Source organism: Amphibalanus amphitrite, unplaced genomic scaffold (assembly GCF_019059575.1).
Source record: "Amphibalanus amphitrite isolate SeventyFive unplaced genomic scaffold, NRLGWU_Aamphi_draft 000840F_arrow, whole genome shotgun sequence".
Lineage (NCBI taxonomy): Eukaryota > Metazoa > Arthropoda > Thecostraca > Balanomorpha > Balanidae > Amphibalanus > Amphibalanus amphitrite.
In genome coordinates, this window is record NW_024882334.1 from 97,432 (window position 1) to 118,552 (window position 21,121).

At 54.2% G+C, this 21,121-nt stretch overlaps 1 protein-coding gene across 2 annotated transcripts in view; it reads left to right on the forward strand.

The window, feature by feature from the left end:
• Nucleotides 1–21,121, forward strand: part of LOC122366942 (mucin-5AC-like) — a 53,815-nt gene that overhangs the window by 29,473 nt on the left and 3,221 nt on the right. For both annotated transcript variants that reach the window (XM_043339613.1, XM_043339615.1), the window contains 7 exons: nt 7,357–7,571; nt 13,811–15,859; nt 16,284–17,031; nt 19,189–19,552; nt 19,893–20,124; nt 20,484–20,656; nt 20,974–21,111. In XM_043339613.1, coding sequence (XP_043195548.1) covers nt 7,520–7,571; nt 13,811–15,859; nt 16,284–17,031; nt 19,189–19,552; nt 19,893–20,124; nt 20,484–20,656; nt 20,974–21,111 — 3,756 coding nt within the window. In that variant the 5' untranslated portion in view covers nt 7,357–7,519. The remainder of the gene's footprint in view (nt 1–7,356; nt 7,572–13,810; nt 15,860–16,283; nt 17,032–19,188; nt 19,553–19,892; nt 20,125–20,483; nt 20,657–20,973; nt 21,112–21,121) is intronic.

Here is a 21,121-nt window from a genome sequence, read left to right on the forward strand (position 1 = left end):
GAAAGTTGGCCCGGTGTCTGCCGCTTGTCTGCTTGTCTGCCGTTGTCTGCTGGCGGCGGCGGCGGCGGTGGCGGTGGCGGTGGTAGGGGGTGAAGGAGGGTTTTTGTTGCCGAGGAGTTCACTGCGCCCGTCTGCAGGTGGTGCCCGGTAGGCGCTTGTTACGGCACTGGAGGTATGTGCTTCTTGAGGGGCGTCATGAAACGGTGGACGCGCTTGAGAAGTAGTTAGGTATCACAGGCTTCAATCATAAACAAACTGCCTAGGCCCTGAAGTCTTATTTGGAAGACCGTGCACCGCCATTATACCTTTTCAAGGCAGCTCCATGAGTTCAATAAGCTCCCTGTAAGTATCGACCGGTTGGAAGGTTTCCAAAGGATTACACGGGCGGCCACTTATTGACTTAGCTTCTTGTGGCTGCTCGTCGTACGGCCCTGACGCTGTATGTTCCTTTGGCGTTCTGTGCTCGGTGGGGAGGGGAGGACTAACATCGGACCTTGTTGCCAGCCTGTGCAGTGGAAATCCCACAGCCGGTGGCGTGATAGTCCGTGTAGGATTAGTGACTGAGCAGTGAGCACCGGACAGTGAGCAGTGAGCTGCAGTTTGCTTGGTGACTTCAGGACGGTGTTTTTCACAGTACTCGATATTCATAAGGGACGTAATTACCTACGTGTTTCCATTGGCCATCACAACTCCGGACCTTATCCCCAACCGTCCATCTCTCACTCTATCCCAATAGCCGAAAGTAAACTCTCCCTATCCCGTTTTGTTTCCGTTTCACCCTGCATGGGACACTGGCACCGACCGGCACCGTATGTGCCGCCCCGGTCCATTCACTAACAGAATGTGGCACACGCGGCGGGCGGGGCCGCTTTTAACGCCCTCGTGCAAGGCCGACGACCGGTGGTGGCGGTGGCGGACTTTCGGTAGCGGTGGCGGTTGTGGACTTTCGGTAGCGGTGGCGGGCGTTGTGGTGATGGCGGCGGTGGTGATGGAGGTATCGGTGAAGCAGACAGTTGGCCACCGCTTTCATCTCTCTGTGGCCTTGATGGTGTTGTCCAGTGTGTAGCCAACCTCATTCCTATTTGCTATTGCAGTTTTGTTTTTGTGCCCGTTGTATTTTATTTGAATCTGCATGGTCCAGTCTATGACACGTTTATAATTATTCCTTTGCGTGATATTTTCTGCGGTGCCTTTTCTCCCTATGCGATTTCAAAATTGGTTTTGAACCGTTTAAGTTTTGCTGTATGTTTATATGTCCGAGAATCATTTAGCACTAACCGACACCCACCATCCGTCTGTGAGTCCGACATTCAGTCGAGTTTCTCCGTCAGTGTGTCACTGCCACCACCCAAGGTCCGGCTCGACTGTGTGAGAGACAGCGCGACTAAACCGGCGCAGTCGCGGCCAAACCGGCGCAGTCTCTCACGGTTAGTCATGACCGATTTCCAACGCGCTGGGCCAGACTCTTCCTGGCTTTTTGGGTGGGAGAAATGAGGGACAGAAAAATAATTGAAACTCGAGGCATTTGGGAACTTGTGCATTCTTGTGCTGCAAATGCATGGGTCGATCTCCTTCCCTTCGCTGGATGTGAAAAAAAAAAACAGTGGAATTATATCTATGTAAATGAGTAAATGCAAGCTATTGCCAGACCTTCCACGATTGTTTCGTTTTCCTTGTTGTTATTCAGCGATTGTCTGTTCAAATTGAGCGTCATTCCATACCTCCCACTGACACCGGTGTCATTGACACATTCCGTACTCAGTGACACAAGCCAGTGTCATTGACACATTCCAGTGTCGATGACATATTCCGTTCCGGACGGCCGGGCCGGGGTCGTGGACCCTGTTCACCATTTCAGATTTGTTCACCCCTGATTGGCTGGAAACCACGAACGGCATCGCTGATTGGCTACAAACCACGATCGGCGTTTCTGATTGGCTGAAAACCATGATCGACATTTTTTATGTTGTGCCGGTCGTTGAGCTAATGATAGTGATTTGGTAAGGGTCCGGGCGGCGATGGTGGCTTTGGCGGGCTCCAATCTCCATGCAGCACGACTTCATGGGCTTACAGCAGAAAAAACCTCTTCGCACTTGTTCGGTCGTTGTCTGCGGGAGCCCCAGCTCACATAGCTTGTGAGCAAATGCCTATTTAATGCGTCATCGTGTTAATAGGTATGTGAGACCCAGGGGTGTCGATTTTTCAAAATGGTTGGGGGTGCTCAACCCCTGCACCGGGTGACAGATTGCAGCTTTGCCATGCGGCACAACCGTACAAGGCGGGGTTGGTTATCCCCATAAGGTACTGATAATGCCGGGATTTCTATATACTAACATTTCCCAAGGGCAGAACGTTCTTCTTGAAAATCATTCTGCTCGTCCTAGTACTTGGCTACCTGATTACATAAACATCTTTCCGAAAAAAAAATATTTGCCGGCAGCATGGCAGCAGCCCCGACACCTCTGTAGTAAGGTGACAGAAACCAATGACGGTGATTAGCACCGGTGCAGCAGCCGCTGCGGTCCGCAGGGGCGGACATTGCGCGGAGGCAACGGTAGCTACGAGGCTCTGGCGGTAATCAGACGATCCCAATATCGATGAAAAATGACAGGTGATCGCATTTGGATATTTACGGGTTTACGATTTTCCCCAGTGGCGTAGCCAGGTGGGCCGTGAGGCACGTGCCCCCCCCCCCATCAGGTTCGGGCCTCAGGGTCCCCTCGGGTTATTCGGGCCTGAGGGGCCCTGAGGCGCCAATTGGCCGCTAAGGGTCAATGCTGGCCATATTTGGACATAGAAGGGATCCCCGGGGCTCGTAAAAACCCCTCATGGGCCCACAAGTACCAACACTAAGATCTCCACAAGGGCCCCAAGCCAGTCTTTGAGGGCCACTTGGCGGCCTCTGAGGGCCCCTTACCGGCTTCGGAGGGCCACATGTCGGACTATGGGGGTCTTAACCGGCCTATTCCCAGCCAGCAAATTTGGTCCTGGCCGTAGCTGGTCTTACTCTGGCTAGCTCCGGCATTTGCTCCGGCTAAAGTATGGGCAAGGTCTGGGGCCCTACGGGAGCTGACACACGATACCGGAGCTCGCCCGCATCACAGCCGGACTTATGCCGCATCAGCCGTGCCGTACCTCCACCGTACTTCAGCCACAGTAAGCCAGAGCAGCTATGAGGTGCAGCCGGACCTGGTCGTAGGGAGCCGGACTTGAGCCATGGCAGGGAGTCTGACTTGAGCCAGACTTGGCGGTTCGGAACCATAACAACCCGGGAGCGCTACGGCATATACTGGCTAGCCGGAATAGAGCCGTATCGACCCAAACCCCGGATCTGACGGCGATACCCTCGTCAGTTACCAGCGACCCTGACGGTCCCACACAGGTGACTCGGAGGGTCACAGCGGCGTCTGAGAGCACCATGTCCGGTCTCTGAGAACCCCACAAGGCTCCTGAAGGCACCGGTGACCTCTTGATATCTTCTTGTCGGCCTATGAAGGTTCCGTTCCGTAACAGCAGTTCTGAGGGCCACACGCGCGCCTGTGATGGCCCTAAACCAGTGTCTCTGAGTCTCTGAGAGCCCCCACAACGGCGCCTGTGAGGGCCATCACCGGCAACTGTGGAGCACCTACACCGGCGCCTCCGAGGGCCATACATTGCATTGCCATATCTGAGGGCCCCGCACTAGTGCCTCTTAAGGCCCTATATCGGCGGCTCTGAGGGCCAAACACCGTCGCTTCTGAAGGCCCCACAAGCAGGGATGCGGAGCCAGAGCCGGAGCCGGAGCTGGAGCCGGAGCCGCCGGAGCCGGTATATTTTGCCCGGAGCCGGAGCCGGAGCCGGAGCCGTGAAACAACACAGCCCGGAGCCGGAGCCGGAGCCGGAGCCGTCAAAAAAGGGGCGATCCGGCTCCGAGGAAAAAAAAAATATTGACCTAACTCGGTTTGACAGTACAAAGCAGTAAAACATGTGGTATTCCAAATATCCTTGTTATGCAAATGCAGAAACAACGTGTGTCAATCCAATCGCCTTTTTTCTTCCCCCGTATTTAATTAATCGCATAGGGAATGTACTGAGTAGGAGCCGGAGCCGGAGCCGGAGCCGCCGGAGCCGGACCATTTTACTCGGAGCCGGAGCCGGAGCCGGAGCCGTATTGACATTTCACCCGGAGCCGGAGCCGGAGCTGGAACCGATTTTTTTCTCCGGAGCCGGAGCCGTCTGAAATTTCCACGGCTCCGCATCCCTGCCCACAAGTGCACATATGACGGCCACCCACCGGTGACATTTGAAGGCCCCACACCGGCGACTCTGAGGCCCCCATCGGCGTCTGAGTCCGTGCCGGTCTCTAAAGACGACCCCACAGGGTTTCTGAAGGTACCACCGGCATCTGATGGCCCTTTGCCGGCCTCTGAGGGCCCGTCGCCGGTATCTGGAGCCCCCTGCCGGCTTGTAAAGGGTACGCGTTATCAGCTCTAAGGGTCAGACACTCGTGTACGACGGACCCACACCAGTGTCTCTGCAGTCTGCAACTTAACGTCTTTTTCGCCCTTCTTCTTAAGACTAACTTTTCTTTTCTTTACATTTTTATTTCATGCATTGTAAATTGCGTAATTGTTTTATTTTTAGTAGTGAAAGGCTGCAGAACCAATTATTTTCCTCAAGCAGAGTTAGTGGGAGTTATTGAGGGACAAAATAATTGGGGGTGCTGACTGGAACATTTGGGGGTGCCCGGAAAACCATTGGGGGTGCTCATTTGAGCATTGGGGGTGCTGCAGCACCCCCAAAAGTATACAAATCGACACCCATGGTGAGACCACTGTATGAACTCAGTTACAGTTGGACAGAAATTGAGCTCGCTGTCGTGCCTCTACGTCGTCTAGACGCTCCTCCATCACCGATCTCTCTCGCCTTCGATCATGCCCGAGATCGTTGATGGCGACCGTTCCCTCTCAGTCGACCGTAGACAGCTGTCCATCACGTGACCAGTCGGTGTCGATGGACACATGTCACGTGAGCGCCTCTCTTTCCGAGCTCGTCCATCGCGATGGCCGACTGGCCCAGCTGGAGACGATCACGTGATAGGTGCCGTGCTGTGTGGGTGGGATCACGTGACTGCCCCGCCCGGCGGCGGTCGGCATAGCTGTCTGTAGAAAGTGCCTTCCTAGGTCCATCCGAACCAAGATTACTTTACGACCAAGCGACGGCGGTGTCGGCAATTGAGCCACCACGCAGGTTTCTGAGGAATGCGACCGGTTCTGATGGCACGCCGGACGGGTCGGGGGGGGGGGGGGGTAGCGGTCCGACCAGTGCTGACTGCTGAGTGCTGACTGCGGCTGACTCTCCCCGTGACCTGCTGACACGGATGGGTCAGCTGTGAGTCATACTCACCCCACGTCAGCTGGGAGTCGACGGTCTGGAGTTCCGGTCGGCAGACAGTGGCTGGAATGGATGAGTCGGCGGCTGGATGATGCCGTTAGTGAAGTGAGAGGATCTGACAGGTCACTGGGTGGACTAGGGATATGCATGTAGGACTGTGGGTACTGGTTACCGTTAGTCATCGAACGATGAACTGATCACCTGAGCTACTCTCCATTGAAGGAAGTCGGACTTAACCCACGAGCCGCTGGGGGGGGGGCATAAAGTTGCCCCCCCCCCTTTACGTTTTGTAAAATATCTCCGAAACCTGATGAGCTACGAACGTGAAACTTGGCATAGCTTCTAATGAATACCTAGGCAATGTTTGAGGAAAGTTTGGTGGTTGTAGCACCTAAGATGACGTCATAGTGACGTCATAAAGTTTTGTCGTTTTCCGATATGGACCGTTTCTGATGACGCTAAGCATGAAACTCGACTGTAAATGAACTAGACAGCACCTGCTGTCATCCTAAAACATCTTATTACACTTCCATGTAGTTTCTGACCAATAATCGGCCCTTTATATTCGGTCCCATATATGTGATGTATCGTGAGGAATATGAGAGTCGCAAATCTATAATTTCACTTATGACGTCACTGTGACGTCATTTCAAATGGGATCGTCACCAAATTTGGACACAAACTCGGCTAGGTATTCAGGAAGATGTGTGCAAAGTTTCGCTTCTGTATCTCTTCGCGTTGCGACGATATCGTCGCAGAAGTAAAGGGGGGGCAACTTTATGCCCCCCCCCCCCAGCGGCCGGCGGGTGGCGCGGAGGCCCAGCGGCCGCCGGGTTAAGGCTACCTTAGATGGGTGTAACGGATATTAGTCACCCCAGCCGACCGTTCAGTGATCAAACAGGTCGGAGAGAAGCACAGGACTGACCCGGTGGGGTGAGGTGGTAGGATTGCGTAACCGGAGTTCCGTGTCGTGGAGCGGATCTCCGGGGTGGGGGGGGGGGGTGACAGAAGAGGTCAGCTGGTCTTCCGTCCTCAGTGAGGTGCTGCAATGGTGAGGTGTGGTGGGTGCTGGGTGCCGGTCTGACTCTCCAGCCAGTTGCTGTTGTAGCCACTCTGGACAGTGCAGCGGCGCGGAGCTCCAGTTTTGTATAGGTATTGACTTTCGGGCGGTTCGTTGTGGATATGTGAAGTGGGTGTTGTGTGGGCGGCTATTGCAACGGAAGCTAATTGCGCTATCTGGAGAGATACTGCCTTTACCGGAGTCACGTGGAAGGTCATACTGTCACAGGTGAGGCTGATCAGCTTTTCAGAGGCTGTGTCATTCAATTATTATAACGCGGGATACCATACTAAAGCCCACCTGACTGACACGAAACCTCTGCATGACTGGCATGGGCTCTCTTTTTGCGAGTTACAGCAACGTTCCATTCAGGGACGACATATTATATCTCCTCTCTCAGTAGCCGATGCCCTTGTGCAGCAGCCGTACTGAAGGCACCAGCGACTCTGTGCATACTCTGCACTGTACATTGTGCACGCGGTGCCCTCCGTGTGTGCACTGCTGTGCACGCTAGAGTCAATGATTGAATCGTGCACGGCACGCCGTTCCGTGATGCTGTTTTGATCAGCTAACTGCCTACGTGCCTGACAGTGATCGTGAATAGGAAATGAGTCATGGGATGCGGCGAACCTTGCCGATGAACTGTGGCCCCTTCTCGCTCGATGTTCGGTACTGTTGAAGAAGGGTGTTTTCTGACGGAGCATTTGGCCCAGAATGTCGCAGATAACCGTGTTTGCGTGTAGCCATTATCTCTTCAGCTGCTTTTGTTATTTTGTGACTTGTTGAGAGCCTTTCTCCAGAGACGTTTGGTGCTTGACTTCGTTTTTAACGTTTGTTTTTCGTTAACGTGCTTAGTTCGCCCGTGTTTAGACATTAATCGTTGTTTTTTCACCCGTTTGACTACTGTCTCTGTTCTGTTTCAGGCCGGTCAGTCATCGTTGTCTCCACTGGCAGAGACAGCGGGAGCACCGGGCCACTCCACTCCACACTCTACACTCCATTCCACTCCACTCCACTCCACTCTACTGAACTCTACCTCTGCCGCCGCTGCACTGCCGCCGCCTCTGCCTCTGACGTCATACCAATATGGCGGCGCCCAGTCGACTGAGGATACCCCTACTGCTATTGTGTTGTGCAGGTGAGTTCCACCCCAGGCCCACCTGCAGTGGCCAGTGTGGTTGGTCTGAATTGTGATGCGCACAAGGGGATCAGGGATGATCGGGGTAGTCCCGAGCTGTGCGTTCTGCGTCGTGGCCATACAGTCCTTGCTCACTGGGTAGACATACTAAGTAGGTTAGTCCGACGCACAAAAATAAAGTGCGGTTAGGTTTCGCTCATTTGACCTGCCTGTAGCGTGATACCTATACCTATTCGCAGAAGAGGGACATTGTTTTGTCGGGGTTGGTAGGGAAATGTGTGATGGAAAATCTTCTTGCGAAACTGTTCGCATGCAATGTTGGCAAGCATCAACCGACGTGCAGTGATGTCGAGCAGGTCTCTACGTCCCACAAATTAATTTGTGGACAGCCGTTTTCCATTTGGCAAGCCCCAAGGCATCTTGTCCATGGGAACGCGTTGGGCTGATCATCACTGCGTATAAATACCAAAGCTTATTGACGATCATCACTGCGTATAAATACCAAAGTTTAATGATCGTAAATACCTAATGTTCCAATCATTCGGTCCGCCGCCGTTCTAAATACATCCGTGATTGTTCGAAGTGGGTGATACGAAGGTCCACTTTTTCACACACGTGCTGATCGGCACTCGGCAGCCACTATCCAGTAATTGTGATGCCCCTGCCGCCTGCCTCCCGAGGTTTCACTTCAAGACGGTGATATCGTAGCGTCTTAATTAAAATATTCCGGCTAGTGACATGTGGGGAAACTTTGAAAGCGCGTCCACCACAAAACATACATGTCTGCCAGCATGGCGCCTGGCTAGTTGGGTTTCGTGATCAAGGTGTATCAAGGAAAGCACGGCCAAATTGTCGGGCGAGATATGGCGAGTTATTTGGGCTAAATGCGCCCACCGATCTGGGCTAAATGGGCCGGGTTATCTGGGCTAAACGGACCAGTTTATCTGGAGCAGACGGCGAGCCGATACGCTCCACCGCACACGGGCATGGGCAGAAACTACTCTACGCAAAACGCGATAAACAGACGACGGGGTTGGGACAGGTAGCTGAGATCATGAAAGCATTAGTTCGACATCAGGGATGATAAATATGTATCGAGAAGTCCACGCATGTGTACGGTATATTGCATACCTATTGGTTAAGTAATAGACTATCCAATAGTAATAGAGCTATAATTGTTATATTTTATATAATCTTTTGTCTTCGTCTCGCGTCTTTAACATTGGACAATGGACACCATAGCAGTCAGCAGATAGCTCCTGCGGCCCAGCTGCTCTCCCGTCTGCACCACTGAATGATCCATATCCAGTACATGGGAATGAACCGAATTTCTACATCTCCTACCGATCAGGAATGAAACGCCCCACTGCTGCCGCCAACGCCCTCGCTATCTCTGATTGACTTCAGAGCACCGATGGCGAAATCTGGTGTGTCGCCATGTTTCTCTTTTTTCTCTCTCTCGATGTGGGAATGTTCCCCATCTCGTGCGACCGAGGTCGACGCGTTTTCCCTGCGTGCAGAAACTTTGTGACGCCAGGTAGACGCCGGCTGTCCCGAGTTTTCCGTCACAATAGTTGTTGCCAAATTGTCGGGCTTTTATTTCCCTGTGCACGTGCCGTATTCATAGTGTCATGGTGTTTTGGAAAAGGCCCGGCCCAGGGACCTATCTTTTGCCCAGTGATGGGGAGGACCATTGCCCACTCGTAATATTCGAGAGTCCACTCAAATAGTAAGGGCTAGGCCATACACAGACAACGAGGGCTAAGCTACCTTCGTAACGAACTAAAAGTCTGGATATTGAGGGATTGGTCTCTCTTCATTATGGTGTCTACGTCCCTAATAGATGGACAGAGGCTGAACTTTTGTTTTCTACAACTTCTCATCGATCGAGTGCTGAAACAGTACATTGATTTCCGAACACCCATTCCACACACATCGAGCAGTATCCATCTAGCACATCCATAAATACCACTTACGTAACGCCACTGGTCGTCACGTGTTGCCAACTATTGTCCCGGTCCCGAGTTCCCAGTCCAATAACACCCAATAATACCTCCCTAACCAGCCTGACCAGCCGGCACACAAGAGCTCGGTTACCGACCCACCCGGCAGTCACAGAACGATTATTGACGCGTCTAATTCATCATTATTGTGGTGACTGCTGGGCGACAGGGGTGGGCTGGTATTGACGATATTGTTCCGGTCGGTGACCGTATTGGTCGGCGATGAATAGGGTATCGGTCAGTTACCATGGGCCTGGCCGGTGAGAGTGCTTTTCGGACGTGTGCTCTTGCCGTTATTGGTGATAGGTAAAGGGATGCAATTACTACCTATAAGTGGTCTATAACCATAACTGGTTTAACTATAAGTGGTAGATGTAGCAATATATAATGTGTAACTTATAGTTGCCAATAACTGCCCGTCTAACATAATATTTTTGGCTAAGAAAATATAATTCCATAGCTTATATAATCATATTGGTACTGCTTAATGATAAACTATTTTTTTCAAAATACATGGCTTCTACCTGACAGTGTGCTGCGGCTCCCATTATCCCTACTCGTCCAGACTGCCGTTCCACACCACCGAAAACTACCCTCCGCTGGACCTCCCGATTTGAGTCACGCCGGGCTAACGTGACGTGTGCGGCGCGCCCGCTGCTGTTGGCCCAGCCGATATAACGGTGCGTTGGGCGCGTCCTACTACAAACCTGACTGAGCCGCGGGGGACAGCGACCGGCGACGGACGGACGGACGGACAACGAATAGGATGGACGGACGGACGGACGGACGGACGAACGGACGGGCTAGCGTATAGACTGATAAATGGATAGGACAGATGGACAGACTGACAGAGGATGGACAGATGGATGGACGGGCTAGAGTATAGACGGATAAACGTATAGTCAGGACGGATGGAAGGACAGACGGACGGACGGACGGACGGACTTTCGGATGGACCGATGTGGTAGCGCAGCATTGCCTCTGTTGATAAGACGCTGGTGTGGGGCACTTGCCTCGGGGACTTGCACGCTTGCTGAATACTGAACACCGAGGGCTAAGCACCAGTCGATGCGCTACTAAGTAATCCCGGCGGTCGGCCGTCCGGCCTGGCTACAGGATAAACCGGTTGGAGGATCAGCCAGTTCCAGCCAGGCAGGCCGGGCAGCCAGCTAAGCTCCGAACTAGCTAGTCACTCAGCAAGTCTGCCGGTCCCGAGTAGTTGATCAGTCCCGAAACGCAACGTATTGTCTTAATTCTAGAAATGTGTCAAACTTCTCCAGACTAAACAGCGATATTCTTGCCGTCTCGGCTAGGGTAGAGGCCATTGCCAGCGAGGATCCCTCTGTTGGCTTGTGACGAAGCCCTGTGAGGCCTCTCACCCGGTTCAGTACCGCACCATATACAGACTTCACACCACAGCCAGGCCGGCACAGACAGAACACAATGGGACGACCACCTAAACAGTGGCCTGGCGGGCGGCGGGACTGGCTGGCACCGCCCGGGGGTATTGTTCAACACAGGATGGTGGTAAAAGGGCCGGCAGACACCAGACACAGCACAAAACATAGAAACGTACTCACACAAACGCCAGAACGCTGTAAAACACATGCGCACATCAATACCATGGTCTTATATGGTGCACCATTGCACTGCAGCCAATCTCCCAAAAGCCGGTAGCCCTATAGCTTACAGAGAACTCGTGAGTAATGCTGGGGCGGTGACTGGTGGCCCGCCCTGTACCCGACCCGCATATGGTGAAGTTCGTTTGGCGGCAGCAAGGAGAGGAGGCGTCTGTCCCGCTCACAGTCACGCGAGGCCGGCAGGACGGTTGGCGAGCTGCGTGAGGAAAGGACTAAAGGACTAGCGGCCGGACTAGACTAGAGGACTAGAGGGACTAGGACTAAAGGGACTACGACTAGAGGGACTAGGACTAGAGGGAGAAAGGACAAGCGAGGATGGTAGATTGGCGGTTGGGGGCGGTTAAGGCCTTACAGGGTGACACTGCAGGCTCAGTACTCACACAGCTAGCTATCTCCATTCACTCGTTAGGAAAGACTGCGAATGAAGAACCACAAAGAAGTCACCGATGACTGGACAGAGCCAGGTCTTTGGTAACAGCTGCTGAGTCAGCTTCAGGGTTGGGAGAGGTGAGAGGGGCTTTATTAACTACGTCCATTGTTTGCGAATGAATCGATGCTGGTCTGGCTTGTGTAGGTGGAACGTTCAGGGGATTGATAGGCAAATTGTAAGTTCGTTGCAACAATTCACATTGTGCCGACCTAAGCCGGGCTTTGGCAAATCATCTACCTATATTATCATTTTAAAAATAAATTTATATTTCCCATGTTGTGCTATAAAAACACCTCGTTGGCCGGTCAAATGAATCATGCATCTTAAGTTTAAGTATGTATTGCCGTATGGCAGGCAATTTTAGCCACATCCTGGGCTGTTTAACGAGCATTTGTTGTAGAAGGAAGCGCCTTCTCTGCACTCTGTACTAAACGGCCGATGGCCTCCCCGGGGAGATGTTTTGTGTATTTACGCATACCGTCGGATTTGGTCTGCGACGGGTCCGGACGGTACAGTCCACTTTTTCTTCCTCCAAGATGATAAACAACTCTTGACGAACTCTCCAATTCGTGTGGCGCAGGCCACATTTAAAACGGAGTTTGAACTGAGAGCAAAGATCGCGTGGGGTGCCGATCTTTTCAGACTAGAGGCGACGCTTCTCCTCCTTCCTGTTCAAACAACAGTCAAAGGTCACTTTGTCGCGTCTCTGGACAAACAGCTCGGGCCTCGGGGAATCTTTGCAGCGTCACCGTTAAAATGAATACGTGAACCGACTGGCGAATCGCGTAATGACGTCAGTCCTGACGTCAGTCCTGTCAATGAGGTTAAATGACTTGAGCGAATGACTTACTCGAATCTTTGTAAATGAGGCATCCAACGAAACGGACTTAAGAAACTGACGTAAATTTAGCCGAACAAATCAACGTCCCACACGTAGATTAAACAGTGAATTGCCGGCGCACATAAATTATTCTCCTGAAAAGAATCGCATAAAAGCTCACCGTGAAACGCTTGACGCTTCAAAGACGAACTCAAACGACGCCTCCTAATAAGGGTTTACTCAATACTTGCACACCTGCGTAATGAATAATCTTGCATAGTGATGCGAGTCCTCTGACATATACCCCGCTGACCGCTCTCCCCAACCCGGAAGGTAGAGCCCCGACTGAGCTGCGGTGCGTCAGGGTCGGGTCCCAGAATCTCACCTCCAACGCATCGCTCGCGTGGCCCTCCCACATTTGGCGTGCAACAGCCACGTGCAGTATGGGGAGGAGGCGGGGCGGGGACGGACCTTGGTGATGGTGGGAGTGAGATGCTTCCTTGGCTTCCTCGTCGGCCTACAGTGTGTCGGTATTGAGCTGAGCGACCTTGGTTTTTTATAGTCTTTTCGAGGTGCTAGACGAGTAATTACAGCACAGCAGAAGCCAGTCCGTCTTTAACCTGTACTCCATCGATCCTAGTAACCTCGCCAGAAATCGTTACGGCTGGACTAGTCGTCGTCCTCGCTTAGGAATACCGGAGCACGCCTAACGGTCGATATGGCACGGCTAACGAAAGTCCAGCGACCTCGCGTAGCCCCGGGCAGTGTGTCCTTCGGAGACGAAGCCGAGGCGAACGTCCTACGGAAGGGTCGATGTCTATCGGTCCCCCGATGTCAGTGACCTTGCAGGCTGAAGCCAAGACGGCGCGGTAGCCATGGACGGCCCTCGTGGGGTCGATGGGTTGAGGTCACGCACTGACTGACCTTGACTGGCATAGTAGGGGGAGGAGTGGTCATCGATTCGCAGGCGACCTTGACTGGCAAAGGATCAGCCACGGCCGGCACATGAGACGGGGGCAGGGAGGGGGTATTGATTGGTGCCTGAAGGCTGTTGCTCGGTGTGAGTAGTCGTCTTGGAATTGAGCGGTTGATCCATAAGTTACATATGTTTTATTTGCGGAAGGCTTGGTGGGTTTGATTGACTTGCGAAAACCATATCGGCATTGGAACGTCGGCAATGGGGACATTTTTTTACAACGCCCTTTCAAAAGTCTGGCTCTCCTTCTTTGGCTTGAATGATCTATCTCGCACGTCGGATTTTGGTACGGGATTGCTGTTCGTCTGTCTACGATCATACTCATGTTGTCAATATGTCTGACCGTTCCCTCCCCGTCTGTGTGTTTCAGCTCTGGTCGCCACACAATCACAGACACCCTGGCCGCCGCCCTCGATCCCAGCCGTCGACCCGACCACAGCATCGACCACCATCTCTCGCCGGTTCCTCTCTGACGAGCAGCACCGGCTCCTGACCAGTCCCAGTTTCGGCCAGCGTCTCACCACCCGTCCCCGACAGGCGGCCCGACCGGCCACGCGCCGCGACTGGACACCCATCTGGCCCGGCGGACAGGGCGCGGATGGTTCCTCTGGTTCCGCTGGTGGCAGCGGGTCGCCGGCAGTGGTTACAGCGCGTCCGTCCCGCCCCAGCCGGAGACCAGACGCGCCGCCGAGTCTAGCGCCGAGCAGGCCGCCGGTCACTGAGTATTACTTTGCCAGTTCGGCTGTGTCGGCGTCCTCTGCGCCTGGTGAAGGCAGTGACGGAGGGCCTTCCTTTCCGCCAGCTCAACTGCCGACGGCGACGTTTGCGGCTCCGGCGGCGACCCCGACGCGGGCGCTGCCGTCGACGGCGTCTCGACGACCATCGGTGACTCGACTGGGTCTGGCGGATCGACTGTCAGCGTTGGTTACCAGCCGACCGGCACGGACGACTATCATCTCTCCTACTCGCGCGGCGCCGGCCCCACCGAGCTCTGCTCTGCTGCGACCCACACCGTCAAGAGAGGAAGACATCGACAATGGACTGGGCCTCGAGCCCTCCACATTACCTCCATGGAGCCCGGAACGCACCAGCGCTACTGTTGAGCCCACCGCGGCTCCGGCTGCCCCCGCTGCGGCCCCGGCCGCGGCTGAAGGCCCCAGCAGCAGTGACGGAGAGGTCTCCCCAACTCCTGTCTCTCCCCCTTGTGTGGTGACACCGCAGCACCCGGGCGGTTACTGCCGAGACGGAGACATCCTGACGGTCTTCACTCGGGATCCGGCTGGTAACTGGGCGGCTTACCGCACCGTACAGCTTCCTTCATCGACAGTACGAGCGTTAGATGGAGATGCGGAGGGCGATGAGACCACGCCAGACCCTGGTCCCTCAGACCAGACCACAGACCAGACCACGGACCGGACCAGGACCACGCCTGCTGATGAGGGGGTAGCGACAGTCACCAGCCCACCTCTGGCGCCAGAGCCTACTGAGGCTTCCATATCTCCGATTCCCGAACCGGCCGGAGAGAGGGAGGGAGTAGGCAGCGGCGCTAGGGATCACCTGCCCTCTGCCGGGCCAACGAGACCGTCAGTCGGGCCGACTCTACCCTCGGCGGCCGGTCCTACCCTCCCTTCTGATGTGGCCGCAGCGGAATTGGATCAGATCACTGGTGACGAGGGTTCGGAATTCTTCCCGACAGCTACCTCGGTGGAGCCGGGACCCCAGCCGCCCACCGTGGGACCCCGGGCGGGGGCGGGGGCGGATGGCGGCGTCAGCCCACCGCCCACCGCCTCCGAGGCTGAGAAATCGGGCGTGTCGGAGCCAGAGGCGGCTCCTGAGGAGGGAAAGGTGACAGCTCCGCCGACCCTGCCGGGCTGGACCACGAGACAGACGACTCGTTGGAGGACATCGCCTACCTCCCGGCCACCGACGGCACCCACAGAGCCTCCGAGTACACAGACTACCCGTGGGACTACACGGGAGACTACACAGGAGACTACGCGGGAGGGCTCTCGTCAGACAACGGCACAGACTCCCTGGGAGGATTCGGAGCTGACGACTGAGGAGGGTAACTTCCCCACCACGCTAGAAACCTTCCCAACGACGCTGGAGACCTTCCCGACCACGCCAGAAGCGTTCACCACTGCCCCGACTCGAGGTCAGACTACTTTCGGGGGACCGTCTCCAACCACCCCTCCACCTACCTGGCCCCCTTCCTCCGCCCCCAGCGAGGAATCAACCCCTCAGTCTGCCCCTCCGACCCTCCCTGAGGAGGACTGGGCCTCGGCGACGTCTGCTGCCCCGCCGGAGACCACGTGGAGCACGCTTCCACCGGGCGCCCACCCTGAGACGACCCAGCACACCTCGGAGAAAAGCGCTGAGCTGGGGAAAGTGTCCGTCAGTCACGCCGCGCCGACACGAGGTTAGCATGGGTGTCACTACCGGCTAGGGCGATTTCAGGAAGGGCGATCAATACGACATTGCTGCTTGTATGATAGTTTCTTGTAGAGATGCTGCATGAAGATGATTCCGTTTTTCCCGGATAATGATGTGTCGTACAGTTCGCCTTAGTTACTTCATTTTAATCTCAATAAAGCCGCTTATTTTATCCATTGCCATTCAGTTCGACAAATTAGGATAAGATGACTGTTTGATTTCGTTACGTAACCAAACTACCATTCTCTTGTCGTTTAGCCAGTATTGCTATTACCCAGTGGATGGTCACCCAAGCTATCAACTGGCTTCTAGTTCGTTCAACTGAAAGTTACCCGACTGCCAGTCCGCTGTTCCCATCACGCCGTCCGTTTCTCCGTACCATTAACCTCCCCTCCCCCGTCTTCCCGCAGCGTCGAACGGCACATGGCCGGGCAGAGGGACCACCGACGACGGTTTCAGCACGGGCACCTACCACTACACCACTGGGGCCGCCTTCGACTACCCGACCGGACCGACGGGCTTCACCAGCCACGGCGGAGTGACCGGTCGGCCGGGGTCGCACTTTGCCAGCGGCTCCACACGTCAGCCGACCACCACTGGACAGTTTACCCGTCCTCCGCCCACCGCCCCGTCCGGGCCGGGAGATTATGATTACACGACCGGACCCAGTGGCGACTCGGGGAGTGGATTCTACGGAGAGGGATTCCCGTATAGTACTGGAAATTATACGACCATTGGGCATGGTAGGCTGACGCCTCCGCCCCCGCCGGCTGGGGTGCCTACGTATACCGCGGCGGGACGGCCGGTGGGCACAGGTGTCACCAGCACCAGCTGGCCGAGCACCAGCCGTGGCACCACCCCGGAGAGCACCACTGTGGGCGACACGACTATTGGTGATACTACTACCGGTACTACTGTCGGGACCACTACAGGAACCACAGGTACTACTACAGACACCACGGTCGGCACCACGCCTGGCACCAGTCGCGGCACCACGCCCAGCACCAGTACGTCACCAGGGATCACTCACAGCTCGGTGGTGCCGCCCGTGGAGCTGTACGTCCAGTTTCTGATCGGTACTACGTGGCCGCGCTTCTGCCGCGTCCGACAGGCGTTCAAGCAGCGAGTGGTGGATCTGGTCAACGGAGAGACGCACAGGTGAGGGCTCGTGAGAGAGGGAAGGGCGGTGGTGGACTATTTGTGGACCAATAACGTATAATATCTAATATACGACTAAAAACGTTCACGGGGTCCAATTTTCCAGTTCAAGTTCTAATTTGCAAATTTCACGTTAGCTTGTTGTGTGATGTGTTTCTTTCCATGATGGGTATGGTGCTACTGTTTCATTGCTACCAATCCTGTATGTCCTCCAGTTCATCCGATGTAGCCTGTACCGCGGCAGTCCTGTCCTATCCCTGTCCCATCGCGGGTGGCCTTGGCACGGCCGAGCCTGTCCTGCTTCACGCTCAGATAACCGCTGTTCTACGCCGGGCAGCGCTGTCGCCGCCAGTTTCTTGCCATCTTCTTACCACTCGTTGGCGCTCCGGAGTCGCCAGCCTTTCTCCCTCACTTCCACCTGTTCACCGCTTTCATGACCTTTACTGTGGGAAAGACCGCAGCGAAAGGCCAAGAGCGAGACGGTCTTTCCTCTGATTGATTCGCATTCGAACTCGGATAAGAGGTTTAAAGAATTGCTTTCTTAGAAGGTTCATTGTTTACTCTAAGTCTACTCGCTGAAGCATTAGTATGGGTCTTTCCGAGCTCCCTTATAGCAAATCACTACTGCGTCTTGCTGGATGTTTTGTAGTTTGTACTGTGATTAGCTTACATTATCTACTACCCAGCTTCCCATTGTCTCGGCATAATTCATAACAAACGTCGCGACATGGGCCGCGTTTCATAAAGCGAGTCCGTAACTTACGCCGATTTTTGGTCTTGTATTGCAAGTGCATGTGAAGCAATGACGATAGTTTGAATCGTTGAATTTATTTAACTTGCAAGCAAGAACAGAAGGGAGAAGGTGAAACAAATTTATCGTTTCACATGCGCTTGCAGTACAAGCCCAAAAATCGGCGTAAGTTACGGACTTGCTTTATGAAACGAGGCTCTGGACGCTAGACTACAAAACTTATACAATACCACAGTAGACACGACTTCTAGCAGACAATTACTGAAGAGCGACATCTGCCATAGCACCTCCACCGCCGCCCCGCTGCCATTTCCTTGGTGCGCGCTCTGGGAGAGTTCTTGGTGCTCTCCTGGCCCCAAGGCCGCGTCTCGCACGACTGAGTACCCGATCACGCCCCAGTCGCGGTCCGTGGTAGAACGTGCTGTCTCGCATGTCGTTGGGACACTCCGAGCTGCTGAGTTGGCGGCGCCCTGGGAGAGTGGGCAGGTTTGCTGCAATGTCCGGTGATGGATTCTATGTACGGATGTGGTTTTGTCGTCAGAGGTCCTAAAGCTGTGGGGAACGTGTCTAAGGGATTTGTTCGATTTGTCGAACACGTGTTGAAACATCGATAGGTGGGGTCTATAAGCCTGCTTTGTTGGTAATGATTGAAGCCAGCTATCAAAATTCATCCAACAAAATTTATCTAAACGTCCCCTTTACTCGTCCACCAATTCGATCGAGTTATCCCAAAACATTTACTATCGCTATACCGTCTCTCAGATCAGCTCAATATACAACTGTCTGTAACCGTCTGTAACTTCAACCCTGCTCTGCGCCACCCAGCTAGCCAGCAGTCTGCAGGAAAACCATTGACGTCAATCATTGCCACATACCTGGCCGTACTGATATATCTGTCGGTCGGCTTTCCGCCATCGTGGACCGTTGGCCGGTCGTGTCTCGTTATCTCGATATTCGCCGGCCGCCGGCTGGAGGTCAGTTTTCCTCCTTCCCCCGGATAGGGCGCGGTCATTGGCGGGCTTGTTTCCGCGGTGTCTGTGCTGTGGCTTTCAGCTATGTGTGTTAGAGTTGACTGGGCTGGACGGAAAGGAAGATTGAGCTCGGTTGAGCAAAAGGGCCGTATTTTACAATTAGAATTGATGCGAGTTCCGAGTCTTTTAGGTTTGGCGTGCGAGAAATTTGAGTCCCATATACTCAGTCTTATAAAGAAAATACTAATGTAATAAATAAAAATGTATATCCCCTAAAAGGCTTCGATCATTTCGTCCACCCTGCCGCCAACCCACCCCTGCCTCTTTCCCTAGTCAGTCTTCTTCTCTACCGTCGCACTCCCAGCCCGACCCCAGTGTTTAACCCTGTCTACCCTTTCAATTGCCTGAGTTATGACCCTCGCCATTCTGTTTCAGGAATCTCACAGCCGACAGCGCCGTGCTATTCAACATCCCCGTATGCGGGCGTCCAGTGCGGGCCCGCCGGGAGACGGACCCCTCATCCACCGCTATCCTCGTCTTCCTCTACCTCACCGACTCTGACGGCCAGTACGACCGGGCTCTGACGGAGCGCGTGGAGCCTCTGTGGGAGTCTGCTGCGGCTGGGGGAGGCGGGGGAAGCAGCTGGGACGGCATGGCTCGCCTGGTGCGAGAGGTGGACACAGTGCAGCCGGAGCAGCTGGTTCAGACGCAGGAGCACTCGGAGAGGGCTGGTGTTATAGCGGCGATCACTGTGGGATGTGTGGCCGTGGCCAGTCTGGTGCTGCTGGCAGTACTGCTGGTGAGTGAGGAGGGATGGAGGTGGGGGTAGAGAGATGGAGGGATGAAGTAAGGGGATGAGATTACAGGACTGGAGGGAGCAAGTATCATGGGTTTGGAGGGAGCGAATTGACAAAGTAAATATGCTATCTATTGGGAACATATTGAGTCAGAGTAGGTTTGGGCTGGTTCATTTGTTAGGTTTTCCCTTTAATATGCCATGTTATCGGTTTACTTCACTTTATGCCGTTATCTTTCCGTTCCTGTAAACTGCGTTTAGCCATTAACCATCGCTTTAGCCGTCTGCACTTTCTTCGACCCCTACCCTTTCTAACCCCTTCTGCCCCCTCTCCCGTCCTCAGGTGGTGGTGCGCCACCGTCGCCGCGCGGCACAGACGGCCCAGCGCTGTAACCCCGTCAACATGGAGGAATACGGAGTCGAGTCCGTCTTCAGCTCCATGAGACGCAAGAACAAGATGCGCCGATCGGTGCGATCCTACCTAAACCAGGCGTTTGACGATCATGATGCGCCATCAAACGCGGTCAACTTCGCCGGCCTGGCGAACCTGTCTGGAGATCTGGCGGCTCTCAAAGGTGGGAGGAATGAGTGGAAGGGCGAGGGGAGGGAGAGGTTGGGGATGAATGAGCTAGAAAGATGGAAAACAGGCTAAATGACGGACAGCTTGTTACTTGACTATTCATTTTGTGTCCGCTATACCACGCACCATGAGTGCTAGATAGAAGACTATGCAGTTTTGGCTGATAACTGTTTATAAATATCGTTACGAATCGTTAAATTGTACCCAGCCCATTATTGTAGCTTATTTTCTCCCCGCCCCTCATCTCGCAAGAGGTTACTTGTCTGCCCACTTTTGCTCCCACTGTTGTGCCTTCCTCCACCTCACCACTAGATGACCCCTTAGCTGAGTTAGTAACTCCCCCCCTTTCCACAGAGGAGTTTGACTCGATCCCTACCGGTGCCATGCCGACTCTGGACGACCTCCCGCCGGGAAGTGAGGACCGTAACCGGTACGCTAACGTGTTACCGGTACCCGAGACCAGGGTGGTACTGGATCAGAAGACCGGAGCGCCCAACAGCGACTACATCAACGCCAACTATGTCCGCGTGAGTACGGGGATGGCTGGGATAGGAGAGTGAGATACTGGTAAGAGTGGGATGATGATGAAAGTGATGATGAAGGTTTGTGTAAGGAAGTGTTTGGCTGGACGTTGGTGTCACATTGTGTACTCTTACGTGAGCTGGTTACTGACCGCAAGACTGTTATAAGTCATTTCATCGAAATCCGTTTGTGGGTCGAAGTTGTACCATTCGAACCTGTTTACAAGCTAACGTGCTTTTCAAGGTACCGGCCATATAGTTGCACCTTGCCAACAATGCTAGGTCGTCCTTATATTCAATCTTTCCGCTTTTCCCTTCAACAGGGCCCGAAGGACGAGCCGCAGTTTTACATAGCCACCCAGGGCCCGCTGGAGTCTACTGTGAACGACTTTTGGCGAATGATCTGGGAGACCCAGTCCAAGGTGGTCATCTGTCTCACCGATATTGTCGAACGAGGAGTGGTGAGTCGAC